Source organism: Suillus paluster (genome assembly GCF_016628075.1).
Source record: "Suillus paluster strain FC165 chromosome Unknown EDB91scaffold_1, whole genome shotgun sequence".
NCBI classification, from domain to species: domain Eukaryota; kingdom Fungi; phylum Basidiomycota; class Agaricomycetes; order Boletales; family Suillaceae; genus Suillus; species Suillus paluster.
This window is the reverse complement of record NW_024537561.1, coordinates 1,119,837-1,140,694: the sequence shown is the minus strand read 5'-3', so window position 1 is coordinate 1,140,694 and position 20,858 is coordinate 1,119,837. Positions and strand designations below refer to the sequence as shown.

Genomic DNA, 20,858 nt, shown 5'->3' with positions numbered 1-20,858 from the left:
GGCGTCAGATGAGCGAAAAAAGAAACAATGGAAATAAGGAGACGTGGTGGAAAGGGAAGTGGTCCTCCACTACTTAGCCTTGGGGCAAACGGCCAAACCAGGCTAAGTAGGAACGCGTGTTGTTGGTGTCGCATGATCATGATCGAGTTAATTTGGTCGATATCAAATTGAACCTCCGCCGGAATCTTGCGTCATGCGATTTTTCAAAGTCAGCTGGCACTTTCTGGAAGTAAACAATGTCTCAATAACGCGTCAATCTTTGCTTATCTCTTATACCAACAACTTTAATTCTAAACGCTTGACGCGTCTTGTAATGCTCATCACTAATACTGAAGACCACCTCGACCTGGCCAACAGGGCATTGTTTTTCCATGACAATGTTGTTGTGTTGGAGGTCGACAATATGCTGTCTGGATGGCCGACTTACACCCTCGATTTTATGCCAGAACGCCCAGGCCCATTGGTATGTGTTTTGAATATATTTGAATTTCTCATTACTGACATCATTGACACTAGAAAATTATACTACGGTTGAAGAATGCTGTAGAGTTCAGGGTGATCGAAGATAAAGATAGCGATGACGAAGCCGGTGGACGAGCCAAGAGGTGATTTTTTTCGCGTCTCATTAACTTATACTAACATAATCCAACTTTCTAGTGACTTACAGTCTGTTACTGAGGAGGATCCAGACACTACAATGGTCTGTGAGCCAACACTGGCGCCCAAGTAATTTTTTTTTGATTTGTTTGTGACATTGACTCAGCTACTATGGTACTTACAGGGACTCAGACATGCCACAGTGCATCAATGCAAAGCCTGTTGTACTTCACGTCATCCCCAAGGACTCTCCCAGTATCATCCGCATGCAGGAGAAATTCGAGGATGATCACGGGTATACATGGCCTCCCCGCCATGGATTCAGAGAGTGTTCTAACCGCACACAGATCTCTCAGGTCGATGCTTTCATGACCTTACCTGCGGCTGTAGAAGCCCTCAATCTTAACTAGTTTGTACCTACACTCTTTTGCACGTCATCATTGCTCTCTTTTGCAGGTTATTTTCTTTTCATTGCTGTTGCACTCACTGCCATGTACTAATAGTAAAGTAAATCGTAGAACAAATTGTGTATTTCTTGTCACGCATATAATCATCAATTGAGTCCTTAATTTGTTGGAATTATTAATAATCGCCAAACAAAAACTAATAACGCGTCAAATGTTACCATCTTATCTCTCTTTCCCCACCATCATCATGGCGCGGCATAAACGCTCACACTCGGTTACTTCGTCAGATTCATCAGTATCATCACGCAGCTTACATACAGTATCATCGGCAGGCATTGTCACTCCAAAGAGGGCCTCAAATAAGGTCACAAGGTTAAAGAAAAAGCGCCGCTTATCAGATGGTGACGAGAAAAGTGCTTCTAGGTCAGTCAATTCATTGTAGATATTCTGATCACCGTTAACTGTGACAACTCAATTTAGGAACAAAGAGTCTGATATCGATCCTCATGAAGAGTTTCTCGCCGCTGCGCGCTGCATCGCGCGTTGTATTGATTTGTTTTGCAAGACCAAACAACTCATCAATGTAGGTTTAGCTCTGCAGCAGCACGATGCTGCAGAGAACGGAGAATTATCAGAAGACGAAGATGCTCGGGTTTGTCATGACAAGCGACTCTCAAAGATGTAAGTCAGTCTCGTATTTTAGCGTGCACTGATTTTGTATTGCCACTCCATAGGTCATCTAAGGTTCAAGAGCGATATAAAAGGAACTTCGCTCGGCTGCTTCAACTCACTCCAGGCTTAAAACCTCTACTTGGTGACCCTCGCAAAGCCTCAGAACTCAACACTATCATCAAGAAGGTAAGTACATGCGCATATATGCGCACATTATGTACTTAATAAATCTTCAGATGGATGCTACTATCTCGGCTACTCGCTCTGACGATGCATCACGCCTGAAGAGCCAAATCGATCATTACGCGGCCTTCAACACCAAGGATCATCCAATCCATCCAGCTATCTATGACGGAAGCGGTTCACGCACCCACATGGGTATCAACCATCCGGTCCTAGCGCGCTTTCTTTGTCCAGTCAGGGAACTGAAGAGATTTTCAGAGGATGCTGACAAGTAAATTTTGTTTTTTACAAAGTTCGCCCCATGCTATTCTAACATTTTGCAGGGCACTTAATGATATACAGTGCAGCAAGGTTAGCTTAACCGCATCTACACTTCCGGCATTTCTATGGGCCGGAGACCCACCAGGTAAAGACTACGATGACGACAACATGTTCGAAGGCATGTTTGATGGCTACTTATTGGAGCGGGTAGGCGTGTTTTTTTGCATGTTGTTTTATATTGATATTCTTTTTTTATTAGACTATGCGGCACATTTTTACAAGTCCCTCGAGCGCATATGGAGGGGAGATGCGCGCGACATGCACCTGCAATGCCGCTTTACACAACATGACCACGGTAGAAGCGGCACATATTGCCTATGGTTGCTTACAGGTTTGATTACTTCAAACTTAACATGCTGAGTCGCTCATTTTTATTCAGGTTCGTTTCGGTATCAGCGCCAAGAATTCCTGGTCCGAAATCAACGGTGCCTTCAGCTACCAGGAATTCTACAACAATATCATCAAGTTGATTGAAGATTCACCTGATCCAGAGTGGAAAGAAGACCTCCTCAAGGCTTGGAATGTGTAAGTTTTTGTTATATTCTCAAGGTTCACGCTAACCCTTATTTATCTAAGGAAAATATTCAAGAATGAGGAGGGTTGTGACAGCAACAGTACTATGGATGACAATAAAACCCCCAGCTCTCGCGAAGGCAGTGATAACGACTTGGCAAGAGTCCGTGCTCAAATGGCAGCATGTCGTGCAGCAAAGGCGGCTCCAGCACGTCCTCCTTCTCCCCCACCTTCCATTTCACCACCTCCCCCTCCTCGCGAGTCAACGCCAGCTTGTCCCTCCGAGCCAACGTCTTCTCATGAACCAACTCCAGTGCCGCCTGCTACTCCCAGGCCAGTTCCTACTCGCAAGCCAGTTCCTGCTCCCAGACGAGTTTCTCCTCGCAAGCTTCCAGCTCCATCTGCACCAGCACCTGCACGTGCTGAGTCGCCCTCCTCCAGTGATCTAACAGGGTCCTCGGAGTCAGACGAGGAGTCTGAACCCGTCCAGATCAAACGTAAATGCAAGGCTAAGAAGGGGAGCACCAAAGTCTCTAAACCAAAGCGTGGCAAGGCTGCCCCATCTGCAGAAGCCAAGCCACGGAGAAGTTCAAGGAAGTAGCTGTCCCCTGCCTCATGTATCATCGCACGTTCTCCTCATTCGCATTGCTCGCAGACCCCTATGTGTACTTTCATTTTCTCGCTGTCATTTGCTACTGTGTTGTACTACTGACCTACTCATAGATCACTCGTTTCCCCATCCTGTTGTCTGCTCTCGATTACCTGCATTCGCATACATAGGCTTGGAACTGTTGTACCTCACTGCTTTGTACTACTACTAATTCAATGCATTACATGGTTATATCCGAACGCAATTGCAATGTCTGATGAATCTGAACGAAATTCAAATGCATTATGTACATAGCAATGTTTGATATATCGGTACACTAGCCTAATGCCTGACTATAGTCATATAGCAGTCACCATGTAGGAATTGAGTTTCCTAACATTGCCTTACATTGAGACCTTGCGCCGGATACATGTGGCAGGTATGGTAGCTCCGACATGGCCATATATAGCCATGTCTGAGTTGTATAATTTTGGTGATGTTATGTAACTAACTATAGTTGGCTCTCTTCGAGACCGTATGCAGCCCAAACCCAGCGCCGCATGGCAGGATCGTATCCCTGGTTTTCGAACGCTGCTGGTTATTTCTGCTGTCCTTCGCGTTGTGCTCATACTGTACAGCGAATGGCACGATGCACACTCGATAGTGAAGTATACCGACATCGACTATCGTGTTTTCAGCGACGCTGCCCGATTCATTCTTTACCCAAATCTGCAGGATAATATCGCAAAGGGGCCACTCGCATCTCCCTCTTTTGCTGTCGGCGAGTAAGTCGCTTGCTCCATTCAGTGATCTTAGGCTCAGCGATTGCATAGTCCGTACACTCGGGAGACCTATCGCTATACTCCACTGCTGGCTGTCCTTCTCCTTCCCAATGAGTGGCTGCACCCGTCGTTCGGAAAGTACTTGTTTACCGCATGCGATCTAATAAATGGCGCCCTCATATATAAAATCCTGATGTCGCACACCCTTCCCAGTACCAAATCATCACCAGATGTCGCCGGAAAGAACTTGGAACACTCCATGCGTATACATGCAACACTCCTTGCCGCAACCCACCTTCTGAACCCTCTTGTATTTACCATCTCAACGCGTGGTTCTTCTGAAGCGATCCTCTGTACTTTTGTCCTCTTGACATTACTCTACGCACTTGAGGGACGACAGAATGCCACCGCCGTGATGCTGGGGATCAGTGCTCACTGGAAAATCTACCCGATCATATATGGGGTTAGCTGTATCTCTGTGATTACCTCACAGCGTGTCAATGGCAAAGGGTGGGATTTCGCGTATCTGCGTTCTCTGGTTGGAAGACAGGCACTTTGTTTCGCCCTGCTCAGCGCAGGGACGTTTGTGATTCTGGGAGCTACATGCTACGCTATGTAAGTATGTGCATCATCTCCAAGCATTAATGCTCACTGGCTATCACAGTTGGGGATACCCCTTCCTATACGAAGCATATTTATACCACACAGACCGGCGAGATCACCGACATAACTTTTCTCCTTACTTCTACCTCATCTACCTCACATACCCAATTTCTGGAGGTACCTCAGCCGACTTATCAATCTGGCGTCAACTGCTCCGCTCGCCGTTTACAAGTCTTATACCGCAGTTGACGTTGTCTCTCGGGACCGGCCTCGTCCTCGGCCGACTCTCAGCCGACCTTCCGTTCGTGTGGTTCGTACAGACATTCACGTTCGTGCTCTTTAACCGAGTGTGCACATCCCAATACTTCATTTGGTATACCCTCTTCATACCCCTACTTGTACCTCGCATCAACCTCTCATGGAAAACGTGGACGATGTGTGGAGTGGTCTGGATGGGCACGCAAGCACTGTGGCTTGCAGAGGCATACAAATTGGAGTTCCTCGGCGATGATGTGTTCTTTGAGCTTTGGGTCAGGAGTTTGATTTATGTTGCTGGCCATGCATGGGTACTTGGGGTCATCATGAGTGGATATACTTTCGTATGTAACCAGCACACTCAGACGCCTGCGTGGCGCCTCAAAACAGAGTAATCGATGGTGCATAGTTAGGAAATCACCTACGTTCACAACGGCCTCAACCGGAACACCCACTTATCGTCGTTAAGATCCGGTGTGGGCTTTTGATTGTACACGAGTCTGGGAGTCTTCACGGCGTACGAATCAGTACTTCATTCTTGCCAACTTACTGCTCTGGCCATGGCTGCGTATTTCATCTGTAACCTAAATGCCGAAGTCTAGCCACGGACCAATACTTGATCTCTGACAAGCTCCTCTCAAGATGTGCTCCTCAGTTCTCACACTCAACGAATTCAAGTCTGCTGAGCTAGACAACTCCAATGGTATGAAGCGTAAAGAATAACATAGGACGGTCCACAACGGCAACAAGAGTGAAGGAGACAGGGGCAAACGGGAATTAGTGCAGGTCTAAGAAATCCCTTCAATCACCAACAAAAGGCACACAATCATATCTAGAAAGGGCATGTCAGTCAAAATGATATACGAGAATGGGGATAGGACATACGTATTGCGAGAGCCATAGGAAGCCTAGACGGACACGTCATTCAGTCATTTCGCACTGACAGTAATAAATTAGGCTACTCACCCTCGCCATATCCTTGTCTCTGGACGACTGAACACATGAAGATCTCGATGGGTCGAATATCGTTCAACGGGACTTTGCCCTGTAAGAACACCGTGCCTTATAAGCAATCCTCCGCACCAACCCAGATATGAAGACTGACCTTGCCGGTTGTTTGGTAGAGCCCAAGGTGATGCCTCAATTCCTCTTCGCTGACTGCACCAGGAGCGTCAATCTTGTTTCCGAGAACTAGGAACGGAACCTTGGCCAACTCCTCGATAGACAATAAAGCGTCAAGCTCAGCCTTTGATTCAGCAAAGCGCTCGAAGTCTGCAGAGTCAACCAAGAACACAATTCCGTCAACCTCGGGGAAGTAGTCACGCCAGAGGCGGCGAGCTGAGAAACAATTTAGTGTGCGGTACATAATCGAGGTGGCGACAAACGACACTGACCTTGCTGATGTCCACCAAGATCGTATGTAGTGAATTTCACGTTACCAATTGCCAGTTCCTCGGAAGCTGCAGTGTGCATAGCATTAATGAAGGAGAAGCATTGAAAATGTGGACTGCGTACTAGGGTGAAGGGTGGGCTGAAGGGTGGCCAGTCTGTCATTTTTCAGCATATGGAGAAGCGTCTGTAAAGTATGTTAATGAGTCGAGTAGGTTTGCACAAGTTACGCGCTGCGCACCGTCTTGCCAGCGTTGTCCAAGCCAAGGAAGAGAATTTTGGCATTCTTGTGCATCAGGCCTAGGAATTATTCAGTTAAAAATGGTGAATAAAACAAAGAATAGTGGACTAGAAGGACCAACCAAGCTGAGCAAGAATATCCCAAAACCAGTTGATCATGAACATGTTGATTGTCAAGTAACTGAACAAGAGTCAAGCGCGTAAGAGTAGAAAACTGGCTCAATTTGGCACGTAAGGTCTTGCGTGTCCTGCGACACCGCCACCTCGCTGCACCAATGTCTTCGTCATCTCAAATCATCGATACTACCCAAGTCTCGGATCCTGAAGATCAGTGTTCTACCCCGGAACATGAGATTGATGATGCTGTTGTACCTGAAGCTTCATCATCCAAGCCAAAGAAGAAGAAAAAGTCCAAAGCTGCAAAGGTTCTCAACGCCGTGCGCGGCAAGAATGAAATACCACAAGAGCTCGTCACTCACGTCGTGGATCGAGTCGTCGCTGAGCACGGGCCAAATACCGCAGCCACGAATGAAGATAATATCAGGCAAGTATTAGAGCAGATGAAGATCATGGATGTCATCAAAGGCAAATCGGGCATCTCTGGGCGAGGAAAGAAAGCCATGGGAGAGCATAAGGTATGTACAACATAATCAGGTAGCAGTGTAGACGATGAATGCAAGGCTCGACATAGTTTTGGGCAACTCAGCCAGTCCCACAGCTTGGTGTGCACTGTATTGTTTATTTCAATTCAAAGACGTCCTTATTGGTGGCTCTAGGTGATGAGGCTTCGCCCGATGACGGCTTCATCGAACCCGACAAGCCTCGGGAAGAAGTGCGCCAAGACGCATACCCTCTCCCGAAAGACTTTGAGTGGTCCATATTAGACATAAACGACTCCAAGCAAGTATGCGTATTCATTGTATTTTATCATGTCTTGTCTTTGTGACTTGCAATTTTGCAGATCAAAGAGGTTTATGATCTATTGTCTCTCAATTACGTCGAGGACGATGAGGCCGCATTCCGTTTCCAATATAGTGCCGAGTTTCTTGAATGGTAAGCTTGTCGGTGCAAAGTTGGAACTTGCCCCTGACGAGCTTCTAGGGCACTCAAACCCCCAGGTTACCTCAAAGAATGGCATCTTGGTGTTCGTGTGTCTTCGAATAGGAAACTGGTAGCTTTCATCTCTGGTGTGCCAGTCACATTACGTGTACGCGGAAAGTAAGGCCCTTATCATGATGATTTCTGGAGAAGTTAAAATATGACACAGCGTTTTCCGGGCGTGCGAGATCAATTATCTCTGTGTGCACAAGAAGTTGCGGTCGAAACGCTTGGCCCCGGTGCTCATTAAGGAGATCACACGACAAGTGAATCTAACGGGCATCTTCCAGGCCATCTATACCGCTGGCGTCGTCCTTCCCACACCTGTGTCCACTTGCCGGTATGTCGTTTCTCCCCTTAGCTAGTGGAAGTACTTATGACAGTCGCTCAGTTACTTCCACCGCTCACTGAATATTCCGAAACTTGTCGATGTCAAATTTACGTATGTTCCCAGGAGCATGACGCTCGCTCGAATGATTCGCGTCTACAAGACCGCTGCAAAGCCTGAACTGAGCGGCCTTCGTGAAATGGAGGAAAGAGATGTCTCAGACGTTGCCGATCTCTTCACGCGCTACATGCAGAGGTTCAGCATGGGGCCAATCATGACCCTTGACGAGGTTCGCCATCAGTTTTTGAGTGGGCGAGGACGGATGGACGAACCGTCAGAGCATTATCGGAGGCCAGGCCAGGTGGTGTGGACGTATGTTGTTGAGGTCAATTTCTTATCCATGTGCGTCCTGTTATTTTCTAATGTACGCTATAGGACCCAAAAACACGCCGGATAACCGACTTCTTTTCGTTCTACTCTCTTCCCTCGACGATTATAAATCATCCGAAACATGGGTTGTTGGAAGCTGCCTACTTGTTCTACTATGCATCTGATGTGGCGTTCGCCGAAGACTCGGAAGCGGACAACAACCTCAAGAAACGATTAGAAGCTCTTGTGGGAGATGCCCTGATCATCGCGAACCAGGCCAAATTCGACGTCTTCAATGCCCTAACACTCATGGACAACTGTAGCTTTTTGGAGAGTTTAAAGGTATGTATCTTATTTTTGAAGGGAACGGGGTCAGTCCTTATGGTCTTGTGGTAGTTCGGCGCCGGGGACGGTCTCCTCAACTTTTACTTGTACAACTGGAGAACAGCACCTCTTGCAGGCGTCTCGGCTGCTGGTGGTGTAGAACCAGGGAAGGGTGTCGGGGTTGTCATGTTGTGACCTTGGTCCAGGCCTGATGATCTGCTCACTTTCATGATTTACAAATCAGTCGGGTCGCTACATACAGCTTGATCAACTTGATCCTCTACACACGAACCATTGTCTGACCGTCTTTAACTATCCTACAACCACCATCCATTCAATCACTGTCAATGTCAATGATGTCGTCGTCGTCCACGCCCCAATCAGGTGTTGGACTCCGTTGCTTCGACTGTACATTTGCTTGTCGGTATCCACCTCCTGTAGCACCAAGATCACGTCCACGGAAGCTAGGTGGAATGTGGGTAGACCGAGATAAACCTAGAGTATTGCCAGTGCCCCAAGACTTGTCGCTCGGTTGTGAATTCCCGGGCGGTTTCTCCTTCTCCTTCCCTTTCGCGCGTGGGAGTGATGAGGCCGGTCTGCCCGTCAGAGTATTACCCGTGCCTGAGAAAGAGGGCTGACGAAATTGTGAGATCGATTCGAGGAGCAGTTTTTTTAGAAAAAAACTCACAGTTGACGGAGGAGAGCTAGGAGAGGAAGGAGCCTTGGGTTCCGGTGGGGTGTATGGGACAGCATTGAAGCCAAAGAACAGCTTCCCGAAGGGAAGATTAAGTGCAGCGGGAACCTTGACTTCTGCTTCCATTGAGTTGTTGTCTATAATCTTCTGTTGGCTATCGAAATCGTTAGCATACCTACATAAAACTGAAATGTTTGAACCCACTCAGTCCTTATGATCTTACTATGATCCGCTACTGCTTCGACTCCACGATGACTGATACCCTTGCCCTTCGTCTTCCGACCCGCGAGAGTCTCGCCCTTGCCCTTGAAACTCTCCCAATGATCGCCCCCTTTGCTTACAGCCGTCCCACCACTACCAGAAAAACCACCACCGAGAGATGATGACGGCCGTGAGGAACCGGGACTCGATGAATTAAGGTCGATCTTCAATTTCGATGCCATAGTGGAAGGCGGGGCGGGTTTCGGACGCTCAGGCTCTACGTAACCGACCGGGGGAGCAAAGTCAACCTCTAGGTCGGTATCTAGCACGCTTATGCCACCTCCCCCGGGTGTCGTCTCCATCACAAGAAATCCGAAGATTATGGAGTTGTAATATATTTCAACTATATCACCTTGGGTGAGGGCAGTGAAGTTTCGCAGAGCTTGCTCGAGCCTGATGAATGTTAGCTGAGCCACTGAGCCGTGATACGCGCACGCACACAGCTTTCGGATCTGATATTTCAAGGAAATGTGTAGATTGTGCCTGTAGCTTGACGAACTTGCCCTTCGGGAGCTCAGCACCAGTGATGCGAATCGGGTCCCCTTCATTTAGACGCAGCGTCTTCATCATCCAGTAAGGGAGATGAACTATTCCCTCTTCAGCAATAAACTCGAGTACACCTGCATGCGTGGATGCGGCCGGATTAGTCGCATTTGTGAGCTGAAACATCCATGGTCCCTCAAGATCGAGGTGAGTCAAGTGTGCAAGGGCTGATGGAGGCATAATAACTGCAATCAAACAAAGAATTGTTACTACACAACATCCAGTGTGCAATGAGAGGTAAGTACGTACTCTTTCCTCCATAGGAGAGATTCTCTCGCTCCCGGCCAGGAAGCATCGCTACACTGTAGGCCTTCAAATACACGTTATATGACCGAGGATTTGGCCGGTTAGCTCGAGAACCCATGGCAACCCCAAATCCTCTGGAGTGACATAGCTGCTGGTTAGGTTTCCTGGTACAAGAGCCGAAGAGAGGTGGCGTACTGGGCAAACTGAGCGAATAGACCCCCTGGGCCGCCTCCCATGCCATCCTGATCGTCAAACTGCAGGAAACATCAGCTACAATGATCTTGTATTATTATATGCACCCACGAGGTCCATTAGAGAAGTAAGATCGTGAAGCGAGAGAAAGGAACTATACAAGTGGAGTCAAACGTTGTCTGCAAGTCGAGCATACGCATGCAGCTTACGGCAAATCCCGTGACTGCTAATTTAGCGCGACTCTGGTTTTGTCTGCACGCATCAGTGTCGTTTACTGCTCAACGTTGCATCTACCGACGATCTCAAAATGGCATCAAAGGCTGCACCAGCAGCATCTCAAGCAACTCGTACGGGCTCAAATGCCGCATTCAATGACAAGGTACTGGTCACTTATGATCGCGATGACTCGAAGGAATGAACGCGTCTACAGGTCAAACCAATGGAGCTTCGGATGTCCAACTTGGTCGCTGCTAAAGGTGCGTGTAGAGTGCTGTTTAGGATCGTTTCGTATTGATGATCTTCTTGCAGCCATCAGTGATGCTGTTCGAACATCTCTCGGTCCAAGGGGGATGGACAAAATGGTATGGCTTAATGATACTTCGTTGATGGTTCAGAGGTATCATATCGCGATTCATTTGCGTAGATTCAAACCTCGAAAGGTGAGGTCATCATCACTAACGATGGAGCAACGATTCTACGGAGCATTCAAGCCCTACATCCTGCTGCCAAGATGGTACGTGCCAGGGCGTGATGCATTGATGCTTGCCGATCATCTACTTACGGCATTTTAGCTGGTTGATCTCTCGGCTGCTCAAGATGTCGAAGCAGGTGATGGAACCACATCGGTCGTTGTCCTAGCAGGCAGTCTTCTCGGGGCCGCAGAAAAGATGCTACAGAAAGGCATACATCCGACCATCATCGCAGAATCGTTTTTAAAAGCATCGGTCAAGGCAGTCGAATATCTCACTGAGATATCTACACCAATTGATCTCAGTGACAAGACAAGTCTACTCCGAGCAGCAAGCACTTCCCTGAATTCAAAGGTGCCGAAGATTTTTGAAGCTATCGTAGTAGCGCTTTGCTGACGGCCGCTTCAGATCGTCTCCCAATATTCATCGACACTTGCTCCCATCGCAGTTGCTGCTGTGACGCGTTTGGTCACACCTCAATCGTCTAGTGTGGACCTTCGTGACGTCAGGGTTGTGAAGAAAGTCGGCGGCACTATCGAAGACACTGAACTCGTAGACGGTGTCGTCCTAAACCAAAATGTCATTATTTCAGCCGGTGGCCCTACTCGCATGGAGAAGGCCAAGATTGCCATTATCCAGTTCCAACTCAGCGCTCCCAAACCTGATGTATGTGCCTTTCGCCCCATTCATCTCAGTTCTCATAGCACCTCAGATGGACAACACTGTCGTGATCAATGACTACCGACAAATGGACAAGGTTATCAAAGAGGGCCGCCAGTACCTGCTCAACATCTGCAAAAAGATCAAGAAGGCAAATTGCAACGTCCTGCTGATCCAAAAGTCTATCCTCCGTGATGCAGTCGACGATACATCCCTCAGCTTCCTTAAGCGTCTTAATATCCTTGCAGTCAAGGATGTTGAACGTGATGAGATCGAATTCCTGTCCAAGAGTCTCGGCTGTAAACCTATTGCCGACATCGAAGCCTTCACAGAAGACAAACTTGGATACGCAGATCTAGTTGAAGAGACGTCAAATTCTGATGTCAAGGTCGTCAAGATCACAGGCGTGAAAAACCGTGGACGCACAGTCAGCATTCTGGCTACGGGTGGCAACAGCCTTGTCGTGGAAGAATGCGAACGCAGTCTGCATGATGCTCTTTGTGTTGTCCGGTGTCTCGTAAAGAAGCGGTGAGACTTGGCGTTACATTTCCTATCGATCGAGGTTCTGATTTGATGACAAGAGCGCTCATTGGCGGTGGTGGCGCACCTGAAATCCACGTCTCCCGGCTGTTGTCTCAATATGCGCAGTCACTCAAAGGCATGGAAGCCTACTGCTTCCAAGCATACGCAGACGCATTAGAGGTGATACCGACGACGCTTGCGGAGAACGCTGGACTTAACCCGATTTCTATTGTCACGGAGTTGCGCAACCGACACGCCCTTGGTGACCGGAATGCTGGTATCAACGTTCGCACGGTAAGTGCATCCATCCCTGAGTCGATTCGATCGACTTTGACCACATACAATCTAGGGCCTAATCTCGAATATTCTCGAGGAGGATGTCGTTCAACCTCTTCTCGTGTCCACGAGCGCAATTGAACTCTCGACGGAGACTGTATGCTTACTTTTGAAGATCGATGACTATGTACAAGCGAGATAATGAGACGTTCCGACATTCTAATAGACATCGTTGACTCTGTCTTCAAGTTTAATGAGGTCTACCGTTAACACCCTTGCACCTAAATTGTTCGTCGAGACACGCTCGCGTAGGTACCTTGACGCAGAGGGGGGAAACAAAATAGATCCTTTCTCAAGTAAAAATCGAAGACTCACTGACCGAGATGCAAATTACCAAAAATAATGCCAGGACCGTGGATTGAACACGGGACCTCCAGAACTTCAGTCTGTTGCTCTCCCAGCTGAGCTATCCCGGCTTGTATGTCATTCGAGTTGTTGGTATGTTAACCGGCCACCAAGGTACACTCGCCTCCATTCATTAATTTACCTTCAGCACTCTCTCCACAACAATGTCTGGAGCAGGTCCTCGGGAGAATGTCTTCGCCACACGTATGGCCTTGACAAACACAAAGCTCCGTTTAAAAGGAGCTGAAACCGGACATTCGTTGCTCGCAAAGAAGCGTGATGCGCTGACCACGCGATTTCGTGCAATACTGAGAAAGGTAGATGAGGTGCGTCACGCTGCCTGATATTGCCCATACAAGTTACTGATAATGAAAACCATAGGCGAAGCGGAAGATGGGTAGAGTGATGCAGTTGGCGTCGTTTTCGATGGCGGAGGTCACATATACTACGGGGGATATTTCCTACATCGTGCAGGAGCAAGCGAAGCTTGCCACTTTCCGTGTCAAAGCCAAGCAAGAGAACGTGTCTGGTGTTCTACTCCCGGGATTTGAAGTTGATCGTGTTCCGGGATCTGGTAGTTGCTTTGGACTTTTCATGCTTCCTTATTCTCATGTTGCCCCTCACAGACTTTAATCTGACTGGTCTTGGACGAGGAGGCCAACAGGTACTACGAGCCAAGGAGGTGTATGCAAAGGCTCTCGAAACGCTGGTGGAACTTGCGTCGCTACAAACGGCGTTCACTATCTTGGATGAAGTTATTCGCGCCACAAACCGGCGAGTGAACGCCATTGAACATGTAATCATTCCGCGGTTGGACAATACCATCAAATATATCATGAGTGAGCTAGACGAAATGGATCGCGAGGAATTCTTCAGGTAAGAGCCTTGAGTCTCCTGGTCAATATTAAATGTCGATGATGCTTGTAGGCTCAAGAAAGTTCAAGGCAAGAAGAAGAGAGATGCCGGGAAGGCAGAGATGCAAGCTATAACTGACAAGGAGGAAGTGTTGAAACGCCAGGATGAACAACAAGAACCAACAATGGACTTGCTGAGTACTAAGGATGAGGATGTCATCTTCTGATTTGTAGTCAATGCCGCATTGTACTATCTGTGTTCTATGCCAGCTGCGAAGGTAACGGTAACTTGCATCGATTTGTACATTATGGCCTGATGCAGCTGTCTCAAAGTGGCATAGCAGGAAGGTCATGGTGCATATCATGTGCGATAGTGCGCATAGATACATGGTGGTTTTGTGAATGCAACAATGAAAGCCAAAGATAATCAGTACGCCTGTAGGAAATTACTGGAAGACGGAACGAGTCATTATTCATGGCTACCTGCAAGATATGGTGATCACTTACGTCCACCATCTCGACATCCTCCTGAGCGGCGGGTTGTGCGGTCTTTGACCTGTCCTTGCGGTCAAGAATTGCCCGACTGGTCGAAGAACTTGAGAACGAGAAACGCAAAAAAACAGATATCACCCACCGATCTTTGTCAAGCTTGATGGTGGTGATCACGACTTTGCTGGGGTGGATACCAATGGGAGCAGTAGCTCCATTAGACTTGTCGCGTTGCACACGGTCAACATGAATGACCCATTTCTTGCGGTACACCTGCGTAACCTTTCCTTCCCGACCCTTGTACTTTCCCCGCACAATCCGTACTTCGTCATCCTTGCGGATCGGCAGTGACCGCGCCTAGTGAGTAGTATAAACACCCCGCGCCTTGTTTCTCAATAGATACAACGTACGCTGTATTTTGCCCGAAGTTCTTTGGATAGGGATGACGACATAATCTTGCGGCGCACTGAGGAGGGTGCGCTGAAATGGGCTTTGCGGTTCTTGCGCCGCGAGGAGGAGACGTCTGACATGTAGACATCCGTCAGTAAGTTATTCGCCCAACAGATCTCATCCAAATTTTAGCATCTCCATCCAACTTCTCCTGTTTAAAAAACTTCACTCCAAAGTGGACACATGGATGAAACAGACACTGGTGGGTACAGAGACAGAACTGACCAGGGTTGTACTTCATCTTGATCTTGAGGACGTCGATAACGGTGTCGGGCGGTTCGATTTGGGTGTATGGAACGAATTGTTTGGTTCAAAGTTTGCGCGTCGGCAACTGCCGGATGTACCACGCATATGATGCATTTCATTCTTAACTTAGTGCGTCGTGCTTCGATGGATAAAGTTCGGTCCACGCAACTCAAATTCAAAGGAGACAAAGTCAAGAAGAAGCGCAAGAGAGAACACCATGATGAAGAAGGCTTATCGAGCAAACGTGTAGAGGAAGATGAGGACCCAGAAACTTGGGTTCTACCAGAGAATGCAACAGAAATTCGCGGGCCTACTTTCATCATACACCCTTCTGATCCTTCGCCCATATCAGTGAACTTTGATTCGACCAGAAACAAAATCATATTATCATCCCTCGACAAGGATTCGACATCTGATACCCCGCCATTACTCGATCGCACACCTACGGAGGTAGCTCAAGTCTGGGTTACGACCCGCGTCGCGGGATCGGCAACTATCAACCTTCGGACGGGCACTGGCGAAGGAAAGTTCCTGTCTTGTGACAAGCATGGTATCGTGAGCGCTTTTAGGGAAGCGCGAGGGCCCGAGGAGGAGTGGACACCTGTTCTTTTGCCCGATGGCATGGCAGCCTTCATGAACGTGTATGAGAATTATCTCAGTGTTGACGAGGTCGCAGGAGGTTCGCTCCAGTTGCGAGGCGACAGCGAAGAAGTCGGGTTTCGGGAGCGGTTTTGGGTAAAAATTCAGAGCAAATACAAGAAGGAGGCCCATGAAGAGAAGAAGAAAAGAGAAGCAGGCTCAGAGTTGACAATCATAGACGAAACTTCCACGAAGTACGTTTCAGCTTATGATGAACTGGTTTGTGATCTGAAAGATCCCAAAGCCACATGCACCAAGCGTGGGGAGCGGGACGCTCGGTAGTGTCAAAAGAGGATAAGAGAGAGGTTCGTTATAATTCATCTTTAATTATCAGTAACATCCTGACCAATTTCTCAGCTCAAGCGAGCACGCAAAGAAGGTCGCCTGGCAGAAGCTTTGCTGGATCGACGAGCGAAGTTGAAGAGGTACGTTCTGATTCACTCCAAATGTATCTATCGTCTGATTTTACCACAGTGATCGATTCTGTTGAGACCTTGTGGCGAAATCCAATTCATTCGTTATCATGATGCATCGTGGACTCTTGTGTTTTCTAGTCTACTCTTAATTTAATCACGGGGCTTTTCCTGTGACACTATTTGCAGAGTGACATGCAAAGGTGGAGTCACTACTTTTGCCTATAAGACGTCTCCTTTGATCATTTCATCGTCAGCCCCAGATATGTCCGCAGAACGTTTCCCTATTTCTCCACCCGCGAGGCAAAGTATTGGTGTTCGGGGCATCAAGCTAGCATCCAAGATGACTGAACGGGAGTGGCAGAGACTGCGCGTGTGTCATACAGCTTTCTGAATATTGATTGACTGACTCTGAGGAAAAGACTCTCGTCGTGGATATAGCCGCCAAGTTCTTCAATACACAAGATAGGCATGAGCACCAGGATCCCGAGATGGTCCGTTTGTTTTACCAGACGGTGAGCAATTCAATCTTCTGTCGCATTGCTTCATTGCTTCAACTTTTCAGTTTCACTCTATGTGGCCAGAAGTGGCAGAAAGATATCAAATGTCATGGGTTCTGGTGTGGTATCTGAAGGTTTACCTATTGAAACAGGTATACCGGAAACGGTGGTGTGATAAAGTTCCTTGTGAGAGGGCTGTCAAGTCCGACAACAGCCTCAACACCGTTGTATACAAGTATGCTTTTACATCACCAGGTGATTAGAATCTCAAAACGCCTTGCAGAATACATCCAACACTAATGCTTCAAATAACGGTGTAGCCACTGCAGTTCGGGGAGGAATTTCGCTGCTTGTGACGAGTCTGACTCTCAATCTGGTTCGACGCGACCCGCGATACTTCGTTCCACTGTGATCGCTCCTCAGCACAGCGGGAGCTCAACTTCGCCTGTCTCAGCAAACTCGCACAGCGTAGCCGTTCAAAGCACTCAAAGTGTTTTTCAATTTCTTGAATCCACGACACCCAGCCTAGTAAAATTCGTCCCGGAATTCCTTTCTGCTGGAATTTATGATCAGAATCATCTGGAGGACTTCTTTACATGGCCCGAGAAGGCTCAACGCAAGTTTCTTCTCAAGACATTTAGAATGAACGCGTTGGGGTTGGGAGCATCACTAATGGTGTTGAACTCTAGGCATCGTGGCCCCAGTGATATGTAGTGGCTAGATCGACGTTACATATACTGTGCTGTACAGTAGCTATTGCTCCCCTACTCAATTCCAGTGTAGCTTCCGATTTCAACAAAGCCAAACAAGAACAGCCTGATGCAATTAGCAATTCGTCTACGACATCCTACCACAGCACTAGTACTCATACTCTCATAGTTCCGTCCACTTATCTATTTCTCAAGGACGTTTTAATATAAAACGGAGGTCGATTCACTGAGCAACGGGACTATGTCAGTGACGCCTGAGGTGGTTCCATTCACCAACGGTCTTTCACCCCCGACTTTACTGCTGCTTTCTTTGGTGCTGGTCGTGGGTTTGCTGATTGGTGCGTTTCGGCCGACTTTATTCTACAATGCATTCTTATACTCTGAAGTTATCACGTTCTCTCGAAGAAAAGCAAGGTTCAGAGGTAACGCACTTCTTCTGGTCGGTCCCCAAGACTCTGGCAAAACAGCAATTATTTCTACTGTTGGTGGTCCATCAATGATGCTACACTCGTTTTTCACTTAAATTATATCCAGCTTGCATATAATCAAACACTACCGTCGCACACGTCACTCCAAGTCAATACGTCTCTCGTACCTCTCTCACCAGCGCGGTTCTTGCCGGTTGTTGACATCCCCGGGCATCCTCGCATTAGAGATCAGTTCCAGGAGCACTTAGTGAATGCAAGAGCAGTTGCTTTCGTAGTGGATGCAAGCACTATATCGCGTAACGGTACTACAGTAGCAGAGTGCGTATATTCGATTCCTTTATCGCTAGTTTTAACGAAGTGCAACATTTAGACATCTCCACTACGTCCTTCATGCCATAACATCACTCCCTCCTTCACACCTAGCACCATCACTCCTCATCCTCGCCCATAAGTGCGACCTCATGAAGACAGCTGCGTCTTCAGGCTCTTCCACCGATGTTGCTATTTCACGGGTTCGAACGATTCTTGAGCGTGAGCTGGAGAAGCGACGAGAGGCTCAGTCCAGTGGTATGGGGGTTGAAGGCTTGGGTGCGGAAGGCGAACGATCGGATATGGGAGGTTTGGATTGCAGTAGTCCTCGTGGAATATTCAAGTTTGCCGATTGGGAAGGTGGAGAAGTTGACTTCGCAGGCACATGGGCGAATGTCGGAGAGCTGAAGGATGAAGAAAAAGGAACAGACACTGACGGCCTGGCCTCGTTGCGTAGTTGGCTGGAACAGCTTTCACTATGACCGTGATTTTATTCGCATACAAGAAGACACTCGCTGGTGTATGACAAAACCCTGGACCAATCCTAATGTATCTATGGGAATGCGATCGCTTCAACAAAGGACTAGTACTGATCACCTGCAAATTGACGGTACTTATCTGCATAGTACATACTTAGTTCGAAAATGTTAGTACTTACCAACCTACGGGCGGGCTGACTAAGCGCGTTGGGTGCTTAAACCAGCGTACATATGTACAAACAGACTGACGGTATAAAAGCCGAGTTCAATTTTTGGTTGACCTTTCTAAACATCGCAGCCTTTTAGACAGTGCCCGTTCTGCCATCATTCAGGAAGAACGATGGCGATTCGGTAGTGCGAAGAGCACTCCGGATAGGATTATGAACATACGCATCTCATCCGCATGGTGCAGTGTGTGTCAGACCTCTCCAACATCTCGTCCTCATTTGCGTTTAGTACTTGTATACCATCGGACACATGCATTTTATGTACTTCGCACCGCGCAATAATATTCTCGATAAGAAACAGATGAACTTGATCAGAGGACACGGTTGGCATCTAGATGACGCGCTATATGCCATCTTGGATATAGAAAACATCTATCAATCAGAACGTCGTCTCCTCTTCCCTCGCCTGGGCGGACTTGCATCATCTTCCTCAACCGAGCTTAGGTCACAATCCTCGAGTAAACTCGGGTCATCGTGCACGGCAGCAAGAACAGTAGCGGTAGCAGCCATGGCAGCTATAGCAGCACCCATCATCATGGTCTTTCTCTGCATCTCAACCTTGTTCTGAATCTCAGCGTGTTTTCGCTTAGATGATGATGATGACGACGACGCCAAGGGACCCACATCCCCGATTGTTGTAGCAGGCGTCGGGGGTTGAATCCCGTACGAAGAGAAGGCCTTCAAATCCGCGGTGAAAAGCACCTGAGAAAAGGAGGCATGAACAAAAAGAAAGGGAACTTCGAATAGATACATGCAGAATGCGCCCAACCGGCATGATCACCCCAAATGTCGGCAAGCTTTGTAGCCACTTCCTCGTAAATTCGAGGGGTCATGGTACCTTTCCCTTTGGAGGCACGTAGCCCGTAATGTTTGATAGCGATCTGGTGAACGTGAGTGTCCACTGGTATGACTTCTCTCTAGAACGGTATAGATTCAGGATCGGAGACGAGCATAGTGGAATCAACCGACCTTATCCAAGCTCATGAGAAGAACGCAGTCTGCTACCTTGCGTCCTACGCCGACAAATTTCAGAAGCTCTTCACGAGCAGCTTCGGTGCTCATGTTTCTTAATCCAATCAACCACTCCTCGCAGTTCTCTCGTAACCCTGATTGGGATATTGAGGAACCGTGAGTATCCACAAGCATTTTTGCAGTGCGTTGAATATAATCAGCACGGTAGCCAAAGCCCAAAGCCCGAAGAGTGGACTTGACTTCAGGAGCAGCAAGGACAGATGGCGGGGGGAAAGAATGATACGTCGTAGGACCTTGGGTGCTATTTTCACTGGGTGCGGGGGGTGGCAGGGAAATCAAGGAAGGAGAGTACTGTTTGCAAAGAGCGTGCACCATCTTGGTGATCCGGGGTATGTTATTGTTAGAAGAGCAAATGAATCTGGCAAGACGAAAACCTGTCAAGCCAGAGTGGAGCCAATTCAGAAAGCAGGCTACGCACGATACTAGGTTTTCCCAAGGATCTTGTCTCAACATCCTGATGCCAGAAAAGCGAGACTTTAGCTTATTAAAGACTTGATCCCGGTCACTCCACTGGTCGTAAAGCTGTACCAAGTCTACGTCCAGCTGAAAATAGTCCTTGAGCCAAGATAACGTTTCTTCGTTCTTAACTCCCTCCTGTTGCACTGAGAGATGCTCTCCCGGAAAAACAGAGCAGTAGAAAAGATAGTCGGGAGACTGTCTCAAGCATACTACGCGATCCCTCAAGCACAGACGATACTCATGAGTAGGAGACGACTCTGCGGCAGGGGACGAGGGCAGGGAATAACTTGACCAGCGAAATGACTGGCCGCATTTCAAAACAGCTGCTAGAGATAGCTGTACGGCTGACAGTGGCAAGGCGCGAAACCCAGCAGGAATTGTGACAGCCATAACTAAAGTTGGTAAAAGAAGCTAAAAGAACAGACAAGTACTTGTCTTAAGTTGTCCTGGAAGCCAAGGGTCAGA

General features: G+C 47.9%; 12 protein-coding genes and 1 non-coding gene across 13 annotated transcripts; 8 read left to right on the top strand and 5 right to left on the bottom strand.

Moving 5' to 3' along the window:
* Window positions 1-313: 313 nt before the first annotated feature.
* Window positions 314-1,007, top strand: EDB91DRAFT_1241668 (uncharacterized protein; the record flags this gene model as incomplete). Its single annotated transcript, XM_041322103.1, has 4 exons — window positions 314-463; window positions 517-605; window positions 658-726; window positions 782-1,007. The coding sequence occupies 4 exons, from the start codon at window positions 314-316 to the stop codon at window positions 1,005-1,007; spliced, it is 534 nt and encodes a 177-aa protein (XP_041184455.1).
* Window positions 1,008-1,251: 244 nt separating this feature from the next.
* On the top strand, window positions 1,252-3,294 carry EDB91DRAFT_1241667 (uncharacterized protein; the record flags this gene model as incomplete). The annotated part of the gene is made up of 8 exons (XM_041322102.1): window positions 1,252-1,427; window positions 1,485-1,685; window positions 1,739-1,862; window positions 1,913-2,130; window positions 2,183-2,327; window positions 2,380-2,511; window positions 2,560-2,705; window positions 2,757-3,294. The coding sequence occupies 8 exons, from the start codon at window positions 1,252-1,254 to the stop codon at window positions 3,292-3,294; spliced, it is 1,680 nt and encodes a 559-aa protein (XP_041184454.1).
* A 497-nt stretch (window positions 3,295-3,791) lies between these two features.
* On the top strand, window positions 3,792-5,571 carry EDB91DRAFT_1342290 (glycosyltransferase family 50 protein). Its single transcript, XM_041325744.1, has 3 exons — window positions 3,792-4,067; window positions 4,116-4,679; window positions 4,729-5,571. The coding sequence occupies exons 1-3, from the start codon at window positions 3,820-3,822 to the stop codon at window positions 5,315-5,317; spliced, it is 1,401 nt and encodes a 466-aa protein (XP_041184453.1). The 5' UTR covers window positions 3,792-3,819; the 3' UTR covers window positions 5,318-5,571.
* On the bottom strand, window positions 5,572-6,767 carry EDB91DRAFT_1093647 (ADP-ribosylation factor family-domain-containing protein). Its single transcript, XM_041316827.1, has 8 exons — window positions 6,674-6,767; window positions 6,553-6,611; window positions 6,438-6,498; window positions 6,317-6,382; window positions 6,028-6,260; window positions 5,889-5,967; window positions 5,808-5,830; window positions 5,572-5,754 (listed from the first exon to the last, which is right to left on the bottom strand). The coding sequence occupies exons 1-8, from the start codon at window positions 6,714-6,716 to the stop codon at window positions 5,749-5,751; spliced, it is 570 nt and encodes a 189-aa protein (XP_041184452.1). The 5' UTR covers window positions 6,717-6,767; the 3' UTR covers window positions 5,572-5,748.
* A 59-nt stretch (window positions 6,768-6,826) lies between these two features.
* EDB91DRAFT_1041249 (N-myristoyl transferase) lies at window positions 6,827-8,865 on the top strand (the record flags this gene model as incomplete). The annotated part of the gene is made up of 9 exons (XM_041312912.1): window positions 6,827-7,186; window positions 7,243-7,273; window positions 7,328-7,455; window positions 7,513-7,604; window positions 7,653-7,769; window positions 7,819-7,989; window positions 8,041-8,362; window positions 8,413-8,688; window positions 8,743-8,865. 9 exons carry the CDS (start codon window positions 6,827-6,829, stop codon window positions 8,863-8,865), a joined length of 1,620 nt encoding a protein of 539 aa, XP_041184451.1.
* Window positions 8,866-8,943: 78 nt separating this feature from the next.
* On the bottom strand, window positions 8,944-10,797 carry EDB91DRAFT_27738 (UFD1-domain-containing protein). The gene is made up of 6 exons (XM_041326682.1): window positions 10,610-10,797; window positions 10,418-10,548; window positions 10,065-10,353; window positions 9,569-10,018; window positions 9,359-9,518; window positions 8,944-9,304 (listed from the first exon to the last, which is right to left on the bottom strand). The coding sequence occupies exons 1-6, from the start codon at window positions 10,648-10,650 to the stop codon at window positions 9,005-9,007; spliced, it is 1,371 nt and encodes a 456-aa protein (XP_041184450.1). The 5' UTR covers window positions 10,651-10,797; the 3' UTR covers window positions 8,944-9,004.
* Window positions 10,798-10,858: 61 nt separating this feature from the next.
* EDB91DRAFT_1093637 (T-complex protein 1) lies at window positions 10,859-13,101 on the top strand. The gene is made up of 9 exons (XM_041316826.1): window positions 10,859-10,985; window positions 11,037-11,082; window positions 11,135-11,187; window positions 11,250-11,339; window positions 11,398-11,649; window positions 11,704-11,961; window positions 12,008-12,483; window positions 12,537-12,771; window positions 12,827-13,101. The coding sequence occupies exons 1-9, from the start codon at window positions 10,914-10,916 to the stop codon at window positions 12,953-12,955; spliced, it is 1,611 nt and encodes a 536-aa protein (XP_041184449.1). The 5' UTR covers window positions 10,859-10,913; the 3' UTR covers window positions 12,956-13,101.
* A 55-nt stretch (window positions 13,102-13,156) lies between these two features.
* Window positions 13,157-13,229, bottom strand: EDB91DRAFT_t6. The gene has a single exon. It is a non-coding gene; the product is annotated as a tRNA-Phe (tRNA).
* Window positions 13,230-13,322: 93 nt separating this feature from the next.
* EDB91DRAFT_1041827 (ATP synthase subunit D-domain-containing protein) lies at window positions 13,323-14,239 on the top strand (the record flags this gene model as incomplete). Its single annotated transcript, XM_041312956.1, has 4 exons — window positions 13,323-13,484; window positions 13,540-13,732; window positions 13,785-14,034; window positions 14,086-14,239. The coding sequence occupies 4 exons, from the start codon at window positions 13,323-13,325 to the stop codon at window positions 14,237-14,239; spliced, it is 759 nt and encodes a 252-aa protein (XP_041184448.1).
* A 200-nt stretch (window positions 14,240-14,439) lies between these two features.
* Window positions 14,440-15,031, bottom strand: EDB91DRAFT_1241661 (translation protein SH3-like domain-containing protein; the record flags this gene model as incomplete). The annotated part of the gene is made up of 4 exons (XM_041322101.1): window positions 14,440-14,448; window positions 14,520-14,595; window positions 14,647-14,858; window positions 14,912-15,031. 4 exons carry the CDS (start codon window positions 15,029-15,031, stop codon window positions 14,440-14,442), a joined length of 417 nt encoding a protein of 138 aa, XP_041184447.1.
* A 310-nt stretch (window positions 15,032-15,341) lies between these two features.
* EDB91DRAFT_1241660 (FRG1-like family-domain-containing protein) lies at window positions 15,342-16,326 on the top strand (the record flags this gene model as incomplete). Its single annotated transcript, XM_041322100.1, has 4 exons — window positions 15,342-16,030; window positions 16,081-16,141; window positions 16,194-16,261; window positions 16,311-16,326. 4 exons carry the CDS (start codon window positions 15,342-15,344, stop codon window positions 16,324-16,326), a joined length of 834 nt encoding a protein of 277 aa, XP_041184446.1.
* Window positions 16,327-17,561: 1,235 nt separating this feature from the next.
* Window positions 17,562-18,877, top strand: EDB91DRAFT_1093608 (signal recognition particle receptor beta subunit-domain-containing protein). Its single transcript, XM_041316825.1, has 4 exons — window positions 17,562-17,797; window positions 17,846-17,940; window positions 17,994-18,205; window positions 18,258-18,877. Exons 1-4 carry the CDS (start codon window positions 17,701-17,703, stop codon window positions 18,676-18,678), a joined length of 825 nt encoding a protein of 274 aa, XP_041184445.1. The 5' UTR covers window positions 17,562-17,700; the 3' UTR covers window positions 18,679-18,877.
* A 705-nt stretch (window positions 18,878-19,582) lies between these two features.
* On the bottom strand, window positions 19,583-20,783 carry EDB91DRAFT_1233397 (DNA glycosylase; the record flags this gene model as incomplete). The annotated part of the gene is made up of 3 exons (XM_041321095.1): window positions 19,583-19,819; window positions 19,872-20,292; window positions 20,353-20,783. The coding sequence occupies 3 exons, from the start codon at window positions 20,781-20,783 to the stop codon at window positions 19,583-19,585; spliced, it is 1,089 nt and encodes a 362-aa protein (XP_041184444.1).
* Window positions 20,784-20,858: the final 75 nt, after the last annotated feature.

Excerpts from the sequence above, each read along its gene's own strand:
- EDB91DRAFT_1342290 (XM_041325744.1), top strand. The coding sequence starts at position 3,820 with ATGCAGCCCAAACCCAGCGCCGCATGGCAGGATCGTATCCCTGGTTTT. Across the intron at positions 4,068-4,115 it reads CCCTCTTTTGCTGTCGGCGA|TCCGTACACTCGGGAGACCT; the intron begins GTAAGTCGCTTG and ends GCGATTGCATAG. Across the intron at positions 4,680-4,728 it reads GGAGCTACATGCTACGCTAT|TTGGGGATACCCCTTCCTAT; the intron begins GTAAGTATGTGC and ends TGGCTATCACAG.
- EDB91DRAFT_1093647 (XM_041316827.1), bottom strand. The coding sequence starts at position 6,716 with ATGTTCATGATCAACTGGTTTTGGGATATTCTTGCTCAGCTTG. Across the intron at positions 6,612-6,673 it reads GGATATTCTTGCTCAGCTTG|GCCTGATGCACAAGAATGCC; the intron begins GTTGGTCCTTCT and ends AATAATTCCTAG. Across the intron at positions 6,499-6,552 it reads TGGACAACGCTGGCAAGACG|ACGCTTCTCCATATGCTGAA; the intron begins GTGCGCAGCGCG and ends CATACTTTACAG.
- EDB91DRAFT_27738 (XM_041326682.1), bottom strand. The coding sequence starts at position 10,650 with ATGGGAGGCGGCCCAGGGGGTCTATTCGCTCAGTTTGCCCA. Across the intron at positions 10,549-10,609 it reads CTATTCGCTCAGTTTGCCCA|AGGATTTGGGGTTGCCATGG; the intron begins GTACGCCACCTC and ends ATGTCACTCCAG. Across the intron at positions 9,519-9,568 it reads AGTAAGATCATAAGGACTGA|CCAACAGAAGATTATAGACA; the intron begins GTGGGTTCAAAC and ends CGATTTCGATAG.
- EDB91DRAFT_1093637 (XM_041316826.1), top strand. The coding sequence starts at position 10,914 with ATGGCATCAAAGGCTGCACCAGCAGCATCTCAAGCAACTCGTACGGGC. Across the intron at positions 11,962-12,007 it reads TCAGCGCTCCCAAACCTGAT|ATGGACAACACTGTCGTGAT; the intron begins GTATGTGCCTTT and ends ATAGCACCTCAG. Across the intron at positions 12,484-12,536 it reads CGGTGTCTCGTAAAGAAGCG|AGCGCTCATTGGCGGTGGTG; the intron begins GTGAGACTTGGC and ends TTTGATGACAAG.
- EDB91DRAFT_1093608 (XM_041316825.1), top strand. The coding sequence starts at position 17,701 with ATGTCAGTGACGCCTGAGGTGGTTCCATTCACCAACGGTCTTTCACCC. Across the intron at positions 17,941-17,993 it reads AAACAGCAATTATTTCTACT|CTTGCATATAATCAAACACT; the intron begins GTTGGTGGTCCA and ends AATTATATCCAG. Across the intron at positions 18,206-18,257 it reads AACGGTACTACAGTAGCAGA|ACATCTCCACTACGTCCTTC; the intron begins GTGCGTATATTC and ends TGCAACATTTAG.